We start from the raw sequence: 20,509 nt of genomic DNA on the forward strand, positions 1-20,509 counted from the left end.
TTCCACACCAAGTTAGAAAAATAGAGTAAAATGTAATAACCTATTTGATATCAAAACAACAAACAGCCAATCAGTAGAACCCGAGATATGCAATTTCAAAGATTTACGGTAAGTATAGCACCTAAAAGCAAAAAGCGTTACACGCAGTTATCTAGTCATGAGAGACCGGGTGAAAGTCTCAAGTTCAGGCTAACTGCGATAGTGCATGGGCCAGATACAAGGACCAGGTTAGCCCTGCCGAAAAAGTTCCCTTCTAAAGTCCAGTGCGAAGAGTTCCAATCACAGTGGAGGAGGCCACGAGGAGCAGGGACAGCATCACAGACAGTCATCGCTGTGGCACAAAGACCAGGCTAGATGTCGTGGATGGTCGTTGCTGGAAAATCATGCTGGCGGTCACCTTGCACTGTCGATACTGTATTGTGAAGAGCAGATCTTGCGTAGTAGCTGGCAGTCGCTGTAGTGCAAAGAGTTAGTTTACTGCAACTTCATGTTGGTAGTTGGTATGGGTTTCAAGCTCTTGGCATGAACGGGCCCGTTCGCAGTCGTGAAGAGCTCAAAATGTCAGGATTTATCCCTTCTACTAGAAGGAGCTCTACCAATGCCACAGCAAAGGTCTAGGACTTGGGAGGCACATCTTGGGGATCAGGAACTCAATCCAGCAAGGACCAGCAGGTCTCAAGCAGGTGCACTTGCAAGTACATTCAAGTCGAGGGCAGCAGGTCAGCTAGGTACTTGCATGGAGACCTCTGGAGCTTGTTGTGTCCCTGTAGCTCGAAATAGGGAGCCAGCTAACTAACCCTTGGGATCACTCAGGTAGACTGGGATGAAGGGTTCAGGTTTAGGCTTCCTTCTCAGACAGCAGGGCAGGCCTCAAGCAGTAGGGAAGTCTTCTGGTAGCAGGAAAGTCCTTCTTCTGTAGTATCCAGAGGTCCAGGAGTGCATTACACTAGTGGGTCTGAGGGTCCTGTTGTTTTACCTGGTGCCCTCTTTAAAGAGGGAGAAGCTTCTGGAGTTTTACCCTTATAGGCGTATCTGGAATTTCCTGCCTTCCTGCCCTTGTCCTAGTTTGTCTGGAGGCTAGTGTGAAGTGCTTTGTGAGGGTGCTGGGCCAGTGCCTTTGAAGTGCAAATGTGGTAGATTACAGTTTTGACCTCCTATCAAATCTGAATGGTCCATCCTACCAACACCCAGACCCTCTACTGTGAGACATAAAGGCCAACTACATCTAGTCATGTGACCCAGGTAATTTTTGTTGATAAATTATGTATCCACAGATTTGGAACATAAAGTTTCTCCAGACGTTGAAAAACTTTTGGCTGTATGGAATAAACCTGCGATTGGACGTTTGGAAGCAATAGTTTCAAACATAAAATTGTACGATTACTCATTCCATTCACTAAAATCGCCCCAATGGATAGTTGATGAGGTTTGCTTTTATATCATTTATACACAGCACATGTTATAAAATAATTAATAAAGAACTATCCTGCTGTTATACAAAATTAACCACAAATGAACAAGCGTTTAAGAATCTTTTTTTGCAATAAAGTAATAGCAATTGACCCTAACTAAGAGTATAGAATGTGTTCTTTTGTAACAAAAATTTACAAATGATTGTTTTGGTATAATGTTGCAATAAATGATTTGAGATTTAATCTAGAATTGTCAAAAGTAAACATATTTTTCTTTTAAAATTTCATGCTAGTTTTTTCAATGATGACTTATCTCTGAAAAAAAAATAAACTTTTTAAATAATAATACGTCTTTTCTTTGGTGTTCAGTATCCCAAAAAACACATTTAAGTCATGGAGAATAAGTTTGAATAAAGAAAAAACATCCAAATAACAGGTGCTGTAAGCTGAAAAAAATTACATCTAAGAGATTTTGTAATCAACTAGTTAATTTTAGTTTTTTATGTAAACTCATTTTTAACTACAAAATTTTTATGTTATAGATACAAACTAATTTACAAATAGAAAAAATTAAAATAGGAGGATTAAAAAGATGATTGTGTACACTTACGGCTTGATTAAGAATTTTAACCATACAAGGTCAGGTGTGTTTCTCTAATGCACGCCCCTGCCCATAGCCACCAACGATCATGCTTGCCTGCCACATTATATTTGATTTGTAGTCAGTTGATCCTCTTGTAATTACAGGGAGTTTGCCTCACAATGGTCCTGCAAAACATGTACTGAAAATTCTATACCGTTCAACAGTTACTGTGCATGCACACAATAGTGCACAAGTTTTGACACCCTTTGTACATCCACATGTGGATTAAGTACAAGTGGCACTGTAGGCACCCCTAGGTTTCCTCTACAACACAATGTACATGAAGTTGTAACCTCCATGTACCCATTGTTTTATAGGACACTCATAACATGCTTTGATGTACTGCGGTGAGTCCGCCAACCATATTGCATACTCTGAGTGTGCTGGCAGTACCGCTCGTGCTGTGGTGTCTGAGCCACCACTGTTAACCTTTAGCCAGTCTTGTGTTCTTCGCTCCGCCGTAGTTGTAATAAAGCATTAGTTAAATACTGTGTCTTTTTTTTTTTTTTTTTTTTTTTTATTAGGTAATAGATGCGTACCTTGCAAAGTTATGCTTGTCAAGTCCCAATGTAAGTATAGTTCTACTTTGAAAAAGAATACAAAGAAAAAAACAATTTTCTGAATATGTTTATTGATGTTTTTTTCTTTTAACCTTAGTGTTTAGCACTTTCGGCGACAGTGTCGTCCTCAATCTTCATGGGCACTTATCGATCATCTGTTTTTCGGGTAACTATTTAAATTTCTTATGTTACTTGTCACACTGTGAGGCTGAAATGGTTTAGCAACATAACTTTGAATCACTGCCAAGTGTCCAAGCGGCATACAAATACGAAATTACAAAATTTAAAAAAGGGTCTACATTTCAAATGTCTAAAGAGTGAAAAACACTAATTGCTTGTCTTCAAAGACAATAATGTTATTTTTGAAAGACAATTGGACAGGCATTTATACCTTAGTAATAATGTTAGTGTACAAGGTTTTTGTTCAGGAGACACGTACATTTATTCATGACCACTTTATATAATGTGCAGGTACCTTATGAGACTATGGAAACCGTTGTGTGTCCTACAAATACTGGTGCTCATTGGATTCTTTTAGTAAGTGCAACTTTTTTTTCTTTTGCTTCTAAGACATACATTTGAACATTATATATGAATAATATGAGAGGGCTTGCATTCGTTATAGAGTCCATAATGGAAAGTAGTATGTCATTTCATGGTCTCCCCTACTGTTTGCAGTTGTTATTATGTATTTATGTCAATTCCTATTATGTTACAGCAATTCAGAACCACAGTTTATGTGCTTCCTAAAAACAATTGACCAAGTGTTCACTTAGGTACAATCATAATTGGATACTTGGTTAGCATTGAAATTCCAAACTATACTGTAACAAGAAGATACAGAGTGCAAAGGTACACCAGCAGTCTCCAAAGGACAGAAGCATGTCATGTGCCACACAAGAAAAAAAAACAATAAAATTGTTTTAAAAAAAATTTATAATTTGAGCATGTGTAAGTCGGTGGTTGCACCACTTACAACATAAGTAAGGTCCCATATTTATAAAGTCAATACACTTTAAAAATTTAAGTTACACATAGTGCAGGCTCTTGAAATCATAAATTTATTCTCCATTAGAAATTGGAGGTTGCCATTGCATGAACCGGACTACCCTACAGCCTATCTAGTCTATTCACCAGTGTGGCAAGTGAATCAGTGATTACGACATATAGGGTGACCATGCTTCAATAAGGGTTAAACAACTCAAAACAGTTATTAACAATCGATGTAAATTTTTGAAACCAAACATGTTGGATTCATAAATCCACACATGTAAACATTGTTTGATGTATCTTTCCATGAACGTTAAAGCTCCTCCCAGGACCTTTGTTATAGACGTGTACAGCAAGATAGAACATCTGCCGCCCAAAAACATGTTTCTCCCATCCTGCTGTAGAGCCTAGCTTTCTTAAGGGTAAGGCAGAACCGAACATATCCTGTCACAGTGAGGTATGAACACCACCCGATATTATTTATTGTATTGCGTTATGTTGGGGTCGCATGGCAAAAACACTGCGACTAATTAAACAACACAATTGTTGCCTTCCCAGCATACTCCAATTTGCAACTACTTGATGGTGACCTTGCCTACCACTCTGCCGTAAAACTGTACACAGGACATGGGAGTTTTCTTCCCGACTGTCTACCCAATCTTTTTAGGTTTTGCCTAGGCACCTTATGCCCTGGCTCTGCGAGAGATGCTTTATACAGTGTACCAGGTGAAGCTAAGCCCACTTTCAAGCCATAACTTTGATTTCCTTGAATAAAAAATAATAAACACGTTAGTTAGATTCCTCACCTTAGAATATCCCCAGGCGTCAGACTGGATCCGGAAGAATTTTCTTCAGCAATACCCCTTGCGCAACGCTAGGCGTCATCTGCGGCTCCGCGTCCATCGTTGGCGTCGTGCGCCGGAATGACGTCGGAGTACTTAGACGCACCTTTTCGCGCTGATGTCAGTTCTTCTTTTTTCCGCGCCAGTAAGTGCCGATCTGGTAGAGCTTCACCTTTTAGTCTTTCTTTAATAAGTATTTTGATCCCTTTTGATCACTGTCTCGACATCTGGTGCCGGTAGGATGCCTGGTTTCAAGGCCAGCGATGACTGTGACCGCTTGATGTCGGTGACAGATCACCACCGCTGGTGCCTCTACTACGACGCGGAGTCGTGTTTGGACTGTAAGGCCCTGACCTCGAAAGCTAGGCGTTAGCGGTCCCGTAAGCTTCTCGAGCTTCGCCACTCGGCTACGCGCCCCTCTCGATCCCGGTCCAGGAGGAGGTCCAAGGATCGGTCACAGAGCCGCAGCCGACATCATCATCGCCTGGCTGGCTCCTCGACCAGACCACTGACAACATAACCGCCCTCAAACACGCCACCCGCAAGCACCACCAGCTCATCTGCACCACCAAGAAGACATCTCTGAAGGATCGACTGGACAACAACGCCCACGACAGCAAGGAACTCTTCAGCATCGTCAAGGAGTTCTCCAACCCCAGCACCGGCAACAACGACATCACCCCCTCACAAGACTTGTGCTACTCCCTCGCCTCGTTTTTCCACCGCAAGATTGCCGACATCCACAACAGCTTTGGCACACCACCCTCACACCCAAGCGTCAAACCAACGCCCCCCACCGCCATCCTCCGCACCTGGACCACAGTGACCACCGAAGACACAGCCCACACGATGAATACCATCCACTCGCGATCTCCGACTGACCTACCCCTGCCCCCACCACGTCTTCAACAAGGCCGCCTCCACCATCGCACCCCAACTCCGAGACGTCATCAACACCTCCTTCAACCCCGCCACCTACCCGTAGAGCTGGAAGCATGCCGAGCTGAACGCCCTACTGAAGAAACCAACATCAGACCCCACCGATCTGAAGAACTTCCGCCCCATCTTGCTCCTCCCTTTTCCGGCTAAAGTCATCGAGGATCGCCAATAGACAGCTTGCTGCCTTCCTCGAGACAAATGGATCCCTCAACCCCTCGCAGTCCGGTTTCAGAGCCAACCACAGAACCGAGACCGCCCTCATCGCAGCTACCGACGACATACAAGCCCTGCTCTACAACGGGTAAACAGCGGCACTCCTGCTCCTGGACCTCTCTGCAGCGTTCGACACTGTCTGCCACCGCACCCCTGTCCAACGCCTCAGCAACACTGGTATCCAAGAGAAGGCACTGAAGTGGATCATATCGTTGCTCGCCGGAAGAACATAGAGAGTCCGCCTCCCCCCTTTTCGATCAGAGGTCACCAAAGTCATCTGCGGCGTCCCGCAAGGATCATCCCTCAGCCCCAACCTCTTCAACGTCTACATGAGACCCCTCGCTATCATCGCACGCCAACACAACCTCAACATCATCTCCTACGCCGACGACACCAAGCTGATCCGCTCCCTCAACAGAGACCCCGATACCGCCAGAAACATCCTCCACGAAGGGATGAAAGACGTCGCCGAGTGGATGAAGAACAGCTGCCTGAAACTGAACTCAGACAAGACGGAAGTCCTCATCCTGGGACCATCACGCTCCGCTTGGGACGACTACTGGTGGCCCCCAGAGCTGGGCACCGCCCCCAGGCCGACAGACCACGCACGCAACCAGGGCTTCATTCTGGACTCCTCCCTCACGATGACCAGAAAAGTCAACGCCGTCTCCTCTTCATGCTTCCACAACCTCTGCTTTCTCCACAAGATCTTCCGATGGATCACGACCGAAACCAGGAAGACGGTCACCCAGGCCCTCGTCACCAGCCGACTGTACTACGGTAACACACTCTACGCTGGAACAACAGCCAAGCTTTAGAAAAGACTCCAACGCATCCAGAATGCCTCCGCCCAACTCATCCTGGACATCCCCCGATGCAGCCACATCTCCAGCCACCTGAAGGACCTGCACTGGCTCCCCGTCAACAAGAGGATCACCTTCAGGCTCCTCACCCACGCACACAAGTCTCTTCACGACCTGGGCCCCAAGTACCTCAACAACTGCCTGACCTTCCACACGCCAACCCGCCAGCTACGGTCTGCTAGCCTCGCCCTCGCCGCCGTACAACGCATCCAAAGGGTCACCACCGGAGGCAGATCCTTCTCCTACCTGGCGGCCAAGACATGGAACTCCCTCCCCATCCACCTTCGGTTGACCCAAGACCACCTCGCCTTCAGGAGACAACTCAAGACCGGACTGTTAGAAGCAGTAGCAGTCCCCTTCCCCCTAGCGCCTTGAGACCCTTGCGGGTGAGTAGCGTGCTTTAGAAATGTTTTGATTGATTGATTGATAGATTGATGTATCTGTAAGAAACATTAATTAGTTAGATTCCGCACCGAACCACACAGCCTCCCCGTTCTGCGAACTGACATCTAGGGTTAAGGTTATCACTTTCAGGCACCTAGACTTTTTTGGCACCAGTGTCGGTCTCTTGCATGGCTCTGCGTTCCTGGCGCGGAAAGCTATGTACAAGAACTGACGTCAGCACACGAGTGCGGTGTCTAAGTACCTTAGAAAGGTCCTACGCCTGCTATGCGGTTTTAGCTGTGCAGCTAAAGTTAGAGGAGACATGCAGCTGGAGTGGCTGTCTCCTTCCCATAATCATCGTCACATTTTTAGATTCTTCTGTTCCCAGAAAATCTTCACACACACAACATAAGGCACAAGAGCCGTTTTCTGCAGAGAACAAAGTTGGCCCGGCAAACCAATGCAGATATGACTCTCAGCACAGCACAACATTTTTCACATTAAATCATTTTGAAAAGGAAAAAATGGCGTGAAATACACAATAGTATGTGAGTGCTTTTTTAAAAAAAATGCAGTTCTCAGGAACACAGCTATATTGAGCCGCTGACCTCCTCACCTTGCCGGGGCACATTGTGCCCTGGCATTTGCAAATCACCTCTGTGGTGACATAGAGATACCCTACAACTTCAAGATCGAACCAGTAGCGGCACAAATCATTTTGTGTCAACAGGCATTAATCCAAATTGAAATGTCTCAATATTGTTGCTGCGTTAGCTCGGTTAAGTAGAAAGCAGTCAATCTTCGTTTTCATAATTGAAACATGTTGCTTTGTGAGGGTGGCCTCCTCCCCTTGTGCCAGCCCTGGTGGTCAGTATCCCAACTTTGCATCATCGTCACAAGACCTGTGCACTTCTTTGGCATGTGACCACTTTCACAACAACATGCGATGTGGCCGCCCATAACCATCCCACAACATCCGATACAAACACAGCTCTTTCTGTTTTAGCACCCAAGATGATATGATGCATTGCTTAAAACGTTAAATTTCCCAAAGGCGAAACCCGTTGCATTTCAAATGCTTTTTTTTTGAGGGACACTGTCTTTATCACAACCATTTATGGATGGTACTTAAAGACTTATTGGAGGTTGGGTCCATGGAATCTTCATGTGCAAGATTCAAATAACATACCATTTCAGTTGCGACCATCTGTACACTCTGAACTCCGTTGGACATCACTTAAGGAATACATAATACAAGAGGGGAGATTCATGCTGCTCCTGGTATCGTGATCTTACTTGTCTTTTTTTCTGCAAAGTCTGTGCCTGTGCTCTATACAGGTTATTGAACATGCCTGTGGTTATCAAACACACCAGAAGCAATATCCCTTGGAGAGAAGGAGTCAATTCAATGCATCTCCGAAAACATTAACGCTGCTGCAAATTTTGCCAATTGTGGGCTCCAATGCACTCCGACATGCTGAGTAACACAGATTATAGTTCAGCATCACTATCGAGGCATGCGCAGTCTTGACAATAACTTTGAGACCTGTTTCACCCTTTGGAAACCCTTTAACAGAACCCCTGTCCAATGAGTGAACTTGCATAGGCTGCTTGGCTCTCTAATCCATAGATCTTCAGGCTCAAATAAGTTACTAACTCCAGCATCCTCTTCTACAAAGATCTCCGACCCCATCACATTATCTGTAATTTGTGTGCCTGCATCTCTTGGCTAGAGGTCCTCGTGCTACTCATGTTCATTCGGTCCGTTACTTGTACCAAGGGTCAGGTTACGCACCTGTGTGCTCCAACACTTACATGTTGCCTCCTCCGACTCACATGCATGTGCGGAGTCCCTTTGACCTTGCTGTTCTTGACACTGCTTCCTTTTTTTTTGTTAACCTCATTGTTTTTAACTGGCAAGGCATGTTTGTGTTCCTGTCGCACAGTGACTACTTTGTGCTCAACATCAGAGATTGGGACAGCTCGTATCTGGCCCCTGGTCGTCTAAGGTGTCTCCTCGTCCACAGAGCTGCTACTTAAAGGACACCATCAACATCTCCTGCATTCTGACATTGTTGGACATTCGTCTTCAGTGCCTCATGTTCACTTTTGAGTGTCTTAAACTCTGTTACCTTTGCTTGCAGGTACCTCTTAACTTTCTATCAGCTTTGGGTTCCACCGGTCTCCTTCATTTTATTATCCAGTCTTAACTTTTTAAGTCATTCATTTTTGTTAAATGCCTTTTTAAAAACGGCACGTCACAGTATCCGTAAAAGAAGCATATCAGCTACAATTCTCTTCACAACTCCATCCACGGCTACGAGACGCACCAGCTTGCAACAGGTACGAAAAGAGCAACAAGCAGCGTGTACGACACGAACACATCTTTAATCCCATTGCACAGGCCAAAGAAGTACTCTACATCTATGACCGGATCAGGAACCGACGCCAACAGCGCTGGCGGTAAGTCAGACACCAACCACACAAAAAAAAACCCACGTACCCGCAATCTGGACTCTGATGTTCACTCGCGCGTGTTTCTCCGCTTTGTTCGCGCTGACTGTCATACGTGTCGGTTTCATAGATCTCTATTACTTGTGCTCCGGGTTTTCTGTGCGTGTCGGTTATGCTTCTTGGGCTTTGTGCGAGTAGATCAGGGTTTACACACATTGCATCGTACAGCACAGATCGGACATCGCGGTTAGTTGTCGGTCAGGTTCATTCCAGGATGGTGTCGGTTGTTGCAACTAGCATTTGTTTTCCAGCCAGATCATGGTTTTCCCTATGGCTCGGTTGTAAGGCTTGTATTCCGTACATGACGTTTGTAATTCACACGCGTTGCATTGTACTGCACGGGTCATAGGGTGCCGGTCCATGTATGTTTGTTGCTTGTCCGGCTCCGTGTCAGTCGGTACGTTTTGTGGACGGAATCTGAATCGGCCCCTCTGTGTGCTTTTTTTTATTTTTTTCACTTAACCTATACCATATCATTTTGCATTGTGAACATAAGTGCTTTATAGTCCTTCTCGAGTAAACATGAAATCTGTTCTGCAAATCTACCACTTATAGAGCTTTGTAAAGTTATTTTTGAAAACTGGAATCACCAAAAAAGTTCTCTCTATTGGTGCACGATGCTACACTTTCATAAGTGAGAACCATATACCAAGCCAGTTTTTGAAAGGGTGGATTATAATATTCTTCATACAAAAATATTTTTATTGTGGTTAGTACTGGGTTTTGCCATGTGGCACGACCCTACACCCCTATAAACATACTTTAATAAGGAATAGTAAACATTATAAATGGAAACATTACAGTCTAATTTCATAATGAGGAATAAGAACTATTGTTAATAATTTTGTTAGTAATTGTGTTAAATTTACAATTCATATGAGGTTATATTTATGTCTATAGAATAGAATTTAATTTAATGTTCTATACCTATGTTGATACGAACAGATATTTTAAAGTAAATATAACATTTAGTTATTGCGTTTGTCTTTCTGAGTATGTTTTCACAACAAATTTCACTTAATTCACCACAGGTATTGAAACCTCTTACAAAGAAAATTTTACTGTATGACTCATTGACAACCGATCCCAAAAGTTACAAACAGTTATTGACTAATTGGAGGTACCCTTTCCCCAAAATTATTTGCTTTTTCTATTTTGTATTTGTAAGATTTATTTAAAAAAAAAAAAATCATATAATGTTGTTTTTCCATTAGAACATTATTGGAGACCATGTTTTTTTATTGTTTGTTAAGGATTAATTCAGATGGAAAACCAGTACATTTGTAACATCTTAATTCATATGTCTCAAAAGCACTTTCCTACAGGGTGTGAAGCGTCCAGGCTACAATAAATGGGAATTGGTGGTACAATGTACCCAAAAGCAAAGAGACGTCTTCAATTGCGGTGTTTTTTGCATGATGGTAACGAATTTTCAAGTTATTATTAACCTTAACTGGTGTTATGAAATGTAACAGTGGATAATTGTAAATTAAATAACTGTTTGCATTGATTTTTAGTAATAATTTTTTAAACAAATATTATAAAATAGTCACAAGTGCTTTTTCTGAAATAATTTGCAGGAGAGGGAGAGTTCATTGATGATAAAAAGCCAGCGTCATGTAAAAACACTTAAACACACATTCATCCGGATTACGATGTCGGTTTTGAATCGCATTAAACCTTCATGATTGCGTAAGCAGAATTGCCAACAAGGAGTCCAAGTTCATATTTTCAAATTATGAATCTGATATCTGAGTTTTCTGTATGATACAGAATTTTTTCAATTGCACCTTATGCTGATCTTCGCAGCACAAGCCACATTAAAAAAATGCTTAGTTTAATGAACACTGCACAGTCTTGCAGGCTTCTTGAGGTGGCAGCCACATGTGGCTTGTATTTGATGTGGCACTACATGTGCCCACAACTACACAATGTGGAGGACAAGGGGAGTATGCAGCCCTGTTAGTGGTTACCAAAGTCATTTTTCAAAAGACTTTTAATTGGTGTTTGGCCAGTGTGAAAGTGCTGAATAAAAAACAAAAATGTGCCTTGAAAATGGAAGCAAGGCTGTATCGGTTGCCTTTCCGAGATTAGATTGCTGACGGCGGCACAGACTAAGTTAAATCGCCCATTGGAAGCAGGTTGGGATTCCAGCTTGGGTATCAACAAAACCAAAAGTAGTGTAATAATGTGGTTTGATTGAGAACTGTGATGTTGTTCCGAATAACGGAAATAAGATGTTGTATGGCTTTGAAAATGACATCCTATTAACACAATATTTGTTTTTACGCACAATAATGTAAAACATGATCTTTTTAATAACAGACAGTTTACTCTAAATTAATTAAGGAAAGTAAGAATTTCCAATATTTTCTTAGTTTGCAGGTCACTACCTCAGTCATCAGTCGCTAACAGAAATTACCCAAAATCCTAAATGTATGGATGATTTAAGAATCAAGATTGCGCTTGATCTAATGGAGTCATCAGGTTAGAGTTGAAAAATGTATATGTCTCTTTTTGGTTTATATGTAATCCCTTTGTGGCAACTGAATGTTTTGAATCCATTGCTAATTATTAATAAATATAAAAGTGTGTTATTATTTAAAATTAAATGTAAATGTTTGAGTATGTTAAAAAATGTCATTTTTCTTGCAATTAATTTTTGAAAAATTATTACACCGTCAAAGAAGAATGTCAAGTTTAGAATATAAAATATATATTTTTTTGGTAATTATTGAATATTACCTATATGACCTGTACTTAGGGGCTGATTTAGATAGCAGTCGGACATAAGTCAGCCCACCATATTAATGTTGATGGGACCGGCAGCCAGATTTCCGGCAGTCCCAATAGCCCAATTCGGATGCGCCCCCCATTAGGGCAGGTGCATACTGGCCATTTAACATTGCGAACGGTGCTTCAGGCAACAGCACATTCCGCAATGTTAAAAGGCTCTTATGTGCATTTTAACAGTACAAAGTATCAGGCACAAGGTGGTGCATGCCACCTTGTTCATGTAAAAAATTTGTGTGTACCCGTACACCCCAAAGGCACAGTGCGACCTCAAATAGTGCTTAATAAACGTGCACCAAAATAGACTATCAGTCTGTCTCTTTGGAGGCTGGATATCCGCCGCAAAAATACATATGGACGGGCTCATACTAATAACTAGGGCGGTGCGTGTAAAGCACCGTAGCAATGAAGACCTTTTTAAGGGTTACACAAGTCAGAGATAAAATGACCGACTTGCAAGACACGCCGTGTAAACAATGTGATTTCCACCGCCATCCGAATTTTGGGGTGGTTGAATCACATTGTGATGGTGGGAGGATCAACACCACCGGCACGGGGGTGGTGATCCTGCTGCCATCATAAAGAGACCCTTTTTTTAAAAATGGATGATTAGACTTGTAGCAATGAATCCGTTAATGTAACAACAGACATGCTTCTCTCTTTACATGTATGACTTGGTATGCATTTAAACATGCACATTATCTGCCATCATAGAATTCCTGAATCTGTGGTTAAACATGCAAATTTTTCAAAATTGTAATATTCTTAATTTCCTTGATTGTAGACATATGCATAAAAAATAGTAATTTTTATAAAGTTAAAAACATGTAATTGAAACACCAGATAAGTGTAATTTCTATTTTATTTTACTATTAAGATGTTCTAATTTAACTGAATATTACATCTAGATTCTGTTGACGAGTTCTGCGGGGTCTGCAACGAAAAGAAGTCACCTGAAGATGAACATCAATTTCTGGTAATTTTTTATTTTTTATAGCAATAATATTTGTAAATATGTGAATAAAAATAACTTGGAAAGCAGAATAAACTTATTTTTCAGTAATCATTTTATTAAATTTACATTTTACATAATGCACCAATAATTTTTTTAACAGATCTACAGTGTTCCCTCCCACAAATAGTTTTTGATAAATGTGGTAAATTGTTAATGCTCCTGGTAATTGGATAACCGGAACACTTGTGTATGGTTAGGGGTGGCTCATCTACCCAATGCCTCTCAGGCAGTGCGATCGAGAAATTACAACTTTTTCACTGGAGCATCACTGTGACTGCCAGCTCTTCCACCACCATGAAAATTATGGTATAAAGGAAATGAATGAGGCATTGCAGAGGCCCCGTGCTTAAAATGCATGTGCATGTACACCGGGTGTGATTACTTTTGCCCACCTGTGCGCATGTTGATTGGGTAATGGACCACATGGTTTTAGAGTTAATGATGTGCATGAAACATGTAGTGCAGTTCTATTCCAAAGAGGCACCTCCGTGGGTACTCTCTGAAAATTTGGCAGGAATGGTTTTGCATAGATTTGAAGTGCAACGCGTCCCCTCAGTCCAATATTAGTCATTAGATAGCTCCAAAGCGGAGGTAGACTAGCGGTCCATGACTTAGATGTAAGTTATATGGCTTGCCACTTGTCCCGGCTGATGCAGTGTCTGTTGTTGGAAAAAAAAATAAAAAAAGGTAACGTAACACGGATCCTCCAGATGACATAGCTCTATCAAAGATCCATTTACTGGTGCGGCAGAACATATTTGAAGACACAATGTAAACCATGTTGGTGGACAGCTTCTGAGCTATAAAGATGAGATTGCTCAAGACACCATACTCCATGGACCTACCTATCTCAATACTAAGTGGTCTTACACAGTGAGACTAGTGGTCGTTGTATGAGTTCTGGGTAGGGACGGGTCAGAATTTAAATAGGGGACTAATACCAATATTGTACACTGCTCACATTCAATGGAATAGAAGCAGAATAATAATTTCGGGAATGAAACTTCCTGACGCATGTGGGCCTTGCCAGAAGAATTAGAAAACAGTGGGGATTGAGAGGCATTGAGCCGCAAATCTCAGACGTATTTAGATATGTTGCTGTATCTGCTTTGAGGATGAAGACTGTCTCCTAGTTCTCAAAAGCAATGAGGCAAGAAATGCAAAGTACGGGTTGGAAATTACAGTGAGAATAAGACCTGTGGATGCAGATCCCAGATGTTGAGTCGGTGGAAGATTCATTAGCGTAACCTTAAAATTATCTAACAATACACAATTATGGAAAATCAAAATCTAAATACTGGATAGAGCATACCTCACCACGTCATGTAATATGAGGTATTTTGTGATGGAGGCAGCAGCATGCCAAAAATGGGGAGAGAGAGAGAGTGACATATAATTAGTTTATTTGTGAGCTGCAGTAAACAAAAGTCCTTTTGGGAGTACGTGTTTAAACAGAGTGTTTTCTCCACTATTGACGTATGATAGTGTCCACACATGTTTCTGGATAAACTTATGAAATTAAAAATGAAAGAAATATAACGTCATTTCTTATGGAGAAAATATGAAGAAAAAAATAGAAAAACCTTTATATTGTTAACAATAACGAAGCCAAAGGGTCTTTGTGGTAAGAAGGCGGATATTGCGCTGGGTCGTTTTATGGACTCCCGGGCTACGGGCAAGTCCTTAGGTCTCTCGTACCCACGGCAGCAAACTTCTGCCTTTCGCACCTTTTGTGGCCAAGGAAGGGGTGCCTCCTCACGTCCGCCGACCCACCGGCCAACAAAACAACCTGCATGAGGTCAGGGGCGTGGTTTTCCACAGAGCCGGTATGGGAGGACAATGTGCCGGTCATTCCACATCCACCCCGACACCATCCGACTCAAAGGGCTACAAGTCCGAGATTTCTGGACCATCCCACCACAGTGGGTGGCATGGTTTGCCCTCACCTGCTCCACTGGTGGTCCATTACTTAGGACAGGTGGGTGCTGCAAATAGTCCAAAGGGGCTACTCACTCCCCTTCGAGACGAACCCTCCAGCCATGCCACCGCAATACCACCAAAAGTCGTAGGATCACTTGAATCTGATGCGGGAGGATTTTACTGTCCTCTTGGCAAAAGAGGCCGTCGAGCGCGTTCCTGGGCCTGAAGTAGGTCGTGGTTGCTATTCCCACTACTTTCTGGTTCGAAAGAAGGGCAAAGGGGGCCTACGCACTATCTTGGACCTCATGAGCTTCAACGCCTTGCTTATGAAGGAGCGGGTCAAGATGCTCACGCTAGTTCCGGTTCTGGCTGCCCTCAATCCTGTAGACAGGATGGTAGTGTTAGACTTGGAGGACACTTACTTTCACATCCCCGTCCTGCCGGCCCATCGGCGTTACCTGCGGTTCACTGTGGGTCAGGAGCACTTTCAGTTCACCGTGCTCCCCTTCGGCCTCACCAGTGCCACTCGGGTGTTCACACAAGTGATGGTGGTGTTTGCAGGTCATCTGTGCAGATGAGGGGTTACAGTCTTCCCCTATCTCGATGACTGGTTGTTGAAGGCAGGCTCGCCCCAGCAAGTCTTCTCCCACCTCCAGACTACGTCCAACCTCCTGCATCCGCTGGTGTTCTCCATCAATGTGCCAAAGTCGCACCAGAGTCACTGCCAGAAGCTCCTTTTCATCGGAGCCTTTTTCGATTTGGCACATTTCCGGGTCTATCCACTGGAGCAGCGGGTCAGTGCTATTCAAGCTCTGATTCCCATCTTTTCCGCCTCTATCCTTGCTTTCGGTCAGGTTGGTGCTGTGGATTCTGTGGCTGATGGCCTCCTGCATCCTGTGAGTGAATTACACCATGCGGCGCATGCGTGCTCTGCAATGGAAACATAAGTTTCAGTGGGCCCAGCATAGAGGCAACCTATCCGACCATGTCTTGATCTCGGATGGCACTGCGAAACAATTGCATTGGTGGTTCACGGACAGCGATTGGGTGAAGGGCAGATGGCTCTCCCTAACCCCAACCGGAGCATGTAGTAGTGACGGATGACTCCCTCCTGTCTTGGGGGGGCCATATGGGAGAGGCGGAGATCATTGACCTATGGTCTCCGGCTGAGTCTCGACTCCATATCAACATGCTTGGAGCTGAGAGCCATCCGACTAGCACTGAAAGCCTTCCTTCGCTCTTTCCGGGGAAGTGTCGTGCAGGTGTTCACGGACAACACCACCGCCATGTGGTATTGCAGCAAACATGGCGGGGTAGGGTCGTTGACGCTTTGTCAGGAGGCTCTGCGCCTCTGGACATGGCTGGAACACAAGGGCATCACCATGGTGGTTCAATATCTGGCGGGCTCTCTGAACACCAGAGCAGACTAACTCATCCGCCAGTGCATGATGGATCACAAATAACGTCTGAACTTGGACTTGGCGCAAGGTCTCTTTCTACAGTGGGAAGACCCTTGTTTAGATCTATTCACCAACAAAGAGAACGCGCAATGTCAGCAGTTCTGTGTGTTTGAATTTGCAAAAAGGCACTCGCTCTGAGACGCTTTTCGTCGCGAGCGGAGTTGCGGTATGTTGTACACATTTACGCCTATACCACTTCTGCCCAGAGTGCTGAAGAAGATAAGGCACGCCCGGGCCCTAGTCAAATTAGTGGCTCAGGATTGGGCACGAAGGTACTGGTATCCAGAGCTACTCGGTATGTTAACCGATCCTCCGATACGTCTGCCTCTTCAGGAGGACCTTATGTCGCAGCAACAGGGGGCGTACCTTCACCAGAACCTGTCCAGCCTCCACCTCCATGCGTGGAGTTTCAGCGGCGGCATTTGATGCCATTTGACTTGCCTCCTGAAGTCTGGGATGTCCTTCTGGCCGCAAGGCGTCCCTCAACAAAAACGGTATACGCCTACAGGTGGAACAAATTTGTGGAATGGTGCACAGCAAAGGCTGTGGATCTCCTTTACGCCCCTGTTTCTCAGGTTCTACTCTTTCTTCATTCTTTTGGCAAGCAGCGCTCTGCTATGGGGACCTTTGAAGGTTATGTTTATGCAACCTCTAAAATATAGAGGCTTCCTGATCAGCCTTCTCTTTTCAAGTCCCCTGTAGTTTCACATTTTCATAAAAGCATTACCCACATGTTCCCTCCTGTCCCTTTCGTAATGCCTCAGTGGGATTTGAATCATGTCCTGACAATTCTGATGTGCGCTCCCTTTGAGCCTCTTCATAATTGTCCCCTTCGTCTTCTGACTCTTAAGACTGCTTTCCTGTTAGATGTCACCTGGGCTAGACGGGTGAGTGAGCTCCAGGCTCTATCATCTAAGCCTCCTTTTCTGTATGTTCATACGGACAAGGTTGTCCTCCGGACTCGTCATTCTTTTCTACGGAAAGTGGTGACACCCTTTCACATTGTGCAATCTGTCACCTTGCCCACCTTCTTTCCTGCTCTGCATCGTCCAAAAGAGGAAGAGAGGCTCCACCGTCTGGATCAAAAATGTGTGCTCTCCTTGTATTTGGACGTGATCAAACATTTCCGGGAGGAGGACTAAATTTTAGTTATATACGTAGGTGCTAATAAGGTGAAAGCTGTACACAAGAAGACCATGCCAAGGTGGGTCGTTTTGTGTATAAAGATCAGGTAGTATTTGTCTAAAAAGGACCCTCCTGTTGGGCTGGGAGCCCATTCCACCCGGGCCACAGCGGATACAACTGCCCTGGGACGGGGAGTCCCTTTGAAGGACATCTGTCCGGCGGCGTCGTGGGCTTCACTGCACACGTTCGCCTGGCATTATTGCCTAGATAGCGAAGTAAGGAGTGATGGCTTCTTTGGCAGTTCTGTTCTCCAGGACTTTGTGTTGTGATCTTGGTTTGCAGACCCACCACCGGTGTTGGTATTGCTGTGGTATCTATTCTAAGGTGAGGAATATAAGTAACGTGTTTCTTTCAGATAAAAAAGTTAATTACCTTTGCTAACGATGTCTCTGTAAGAAACATTAGTTAGTTAGATTCCTAATCAGACCCATCCTGCCTCCCAGTTCTGGAAACAGACACCTAGGGTTAAGGTTACCCTTTCAGGCCCCTAGACTTTTTTTGCACCAGTATCGGACTCTTGAATGGCTGTGTGTTCCTGGCGTGGAAATCTATGTACAAGAACTGACATCAGAGCACGAGGGCGGCGTCTAAGTACTCTGACGACGTCATTCCTGCGCAGGACGCCAACAACGGGCAAGGAGCCACATTAGACGCCTATCGACGCGCAAGGGGTTTTGTTACAAAACTATTTCCGAATCCAGTCTGACGCCTGGGGCTATATCTAAGGTGAGGAATCTAACTAAATAATGATTCTTGATGATACATCGTTACAGAATGTAAGTAACTTGTTCTTTAACAGCAAACAAAATCGGTTTCTGTGAAAGCATCATGACCCTGGGAAAAAAATTAGTGGCAGTACAATTTCAAAGTTCACTTGTAAAATACTTAATTAAACTGTAAAGTGCATTGTCAGATGTGCGAATGTTAATATACTATGCCCTGGACTGTAATGATCCCTGCGGTATGTGATATAAGGCATGTTGTAAGGCTGTTTTACCAATATTTCAGTTTACTCTTTGTGCAAAGAGTAAATAAGGTATTTTTCCTGATGCTTTTAAAATCTTTAATTTTGTTTGCAGTATTTAATGCCTCCTCTATTGGAAGTTTGTGTGAGTTGATTCCAAACTACCATTATGGTGGCACAATGCAAGGTGTTGTTTAAAGGGACCCTTCTTAATACCAATGCTCTAACAACCAGGTATTATAATTAATGAAAACTTTGAGAGGTGAAGCGCCAATGTGATAATAAGCATGCATTGACCATGTTTTGTGAAAACCCGAATAGCACTAAGATACTAGTTTTGATGAACCTAGTGATTATCAGGAAAACTTGCATCACGTATCGTTTTTAAATAATAGTTTTCCTTTTTAAATTGGGCACGGTTACTATGCAAATTGTTTACAAATGTCAAAAATTTTACCAGCATACAATTTAAAGGGATTAACATTGATTTATTCATTTCCTTTTCCAACAGTCGTTTTGTGATGAATGCGGTCGTTGGATTCATCTTGAATGCATTGAAACAGATGCATCATCCTTATTGGCGATTGATGGTTTTAGATGCCGAAAATGCTTATAATGCTATTTATTTGTGCAGTGCTGTAAGAGTATTAGAAACACAACATCTGTGATGTGAAGTGTGATTTTTAGATGCATATAATCTATTTTATATTTATTTTTAAGAGTAATATAGGTGTTTAATTTGTTCACATATCATATGTATTATGTAAAATTATATGTAATATTTATTTTTCGTAAGCAGAACAGTGTTTTGTACTTGAGTGTAAATATATTTGACAACATTTGAAAAATAAAAATTTAATGGTTTGACTCTTTGTAGTCTTTGAAGCATTATTCCAAGCAAACATGGACAAAGTCTCTTTCCTTGTCATAACATGAGAATTATCTTTTTTGAGAACATGTATCAATGGGATATGCAATCCAAAATATTTCACCCAAAAAAAAAAAAAGAAATAATTGTTTTTTTGGACAATTCCTTAAGAGTTACAAAAGATCAATGTTAAATAACACATGTTGCTACTTTCTTTGTTAACTAGATTCCCAGTGTAGTTTCAATATGTAATCCATGACCTGAATCTACTTTGTGTGTGAGAGATACAATAGCTATGTACAAATGCTAAGAAGGTTGGGCGACTTAGTGTTCTAAACATACTTGTCATAATGCATCCTAAGCAATAAAGACACAGTTCTTGTTTTAATTTGTTTTGGGGACAAAGACTTTAAGAGTTATGTGTGAACTTTCTTCTTTTGTTACATTTTTGTTAGTGTGGTCTGGAAATAACATACATGATTTAAATCTAAGATTTCGTCTTACGTAATACAGTATATGTGTTCATAAACTAAGATTCTTAATGCAGTTACAGCTGTAACTGCATAGAGTTCCAATGCATGATAATTAATGAAGATATATTAAAGTCCAAATGTAAACCATTAAGAAATATGAAATTGTAAAATTTTAAAACAACCGACATAAAGGTTAAGTTACCTACCTTATGTAAGGCATATTGTGATAGAGACATGACCTATCCAAATATTCATTAATTTTCATTTTCCAGACGTCATGATAGATATTTAAGATGATTGTTAATGGAACCCCTGTGTGACGTAACGGGTTGCCAGTCTACTACGCGTATCATCTTCGGATTTTTGTCCTGCATCATTGTGATATTTGCATTGTGTATGTCGCCAACTCTAATTTGCGCTTTTCTCATGACTTTTCACTTCTTTCCATGCTTTAAGCGCCGAGTAATGAAG

General features: G+C 42.8%; 1 protein-coding gene across 1 annotated transcript; it reads left to right on the plus strand.

Moving 5' to 3' along the window:
- Positions 1-1,316: 1,316 nt before the first annotated feature.
- Positions 1,317-19,563, plus strand: LOC146870130 (uncharacterized). The gene is made up of 8 exons (XM_085599646.1): positions 1,317-1,426; positions 2,580-2,624; positions 2,713-2,781; positions 3,087-3,152; positions 10,673-10,781; positions 11,739-11,847; positions 13,062-13,129; positions 19,209-19,563. Exons 4-8 carry the CDS (start codon positions 3,094-3,096, stop codon positions 19,311-19,313), a joined length of 450 nt encoding a protein of 149 aa, XP_085455772.1. The 5' UTR covers positions 1,317-1,426; positions 2,580-2,624; positions 2,713-2,781; positions 3,087-3,093; the 3' UTR covers positions 19,314-19,563.
- The last annotated feature ends 946 nt before the right edge of the window (positions 19,564-20,509 follow it).

This window comes from Triturus cristatus, chromosome 1_1 (genome assembly GCF_964204655.1).
Source record: "Triturus cristatus chromosome 1_1, aTriCri1.1, whole genome shotgun sequence".
NCBI classification, from domain to species: domain Eukaryota; kingdom Metazoa; phylum Chordata; class Amphibia; order Caudata; family Salamandridae; genus Triturus; species Triturus cristatus.

Coding starts and splice junctions, on each gene's coding strand:
- LOC146870130 (XM_085599646.1), top strand. CDS start 3,094: ATGAGACTATGGAAACCGTTGTGTGTCCTACAAATACTGGTGCTCATT. Junction 3,153..10,672: donor GTGCTCATTGGATTCTTTTA/GTAAGTGCAACT, acceptor ATGTCTCAAAAG/CACTTTCCTACAGGGTGTGA. Junction 13,130..19,208: donor AAGATGAACATCAATTTCTG/GTAATTTTTTAT, acceptor CTTTTCCAACAG/TCGTTTTGTGATGAATGCGG.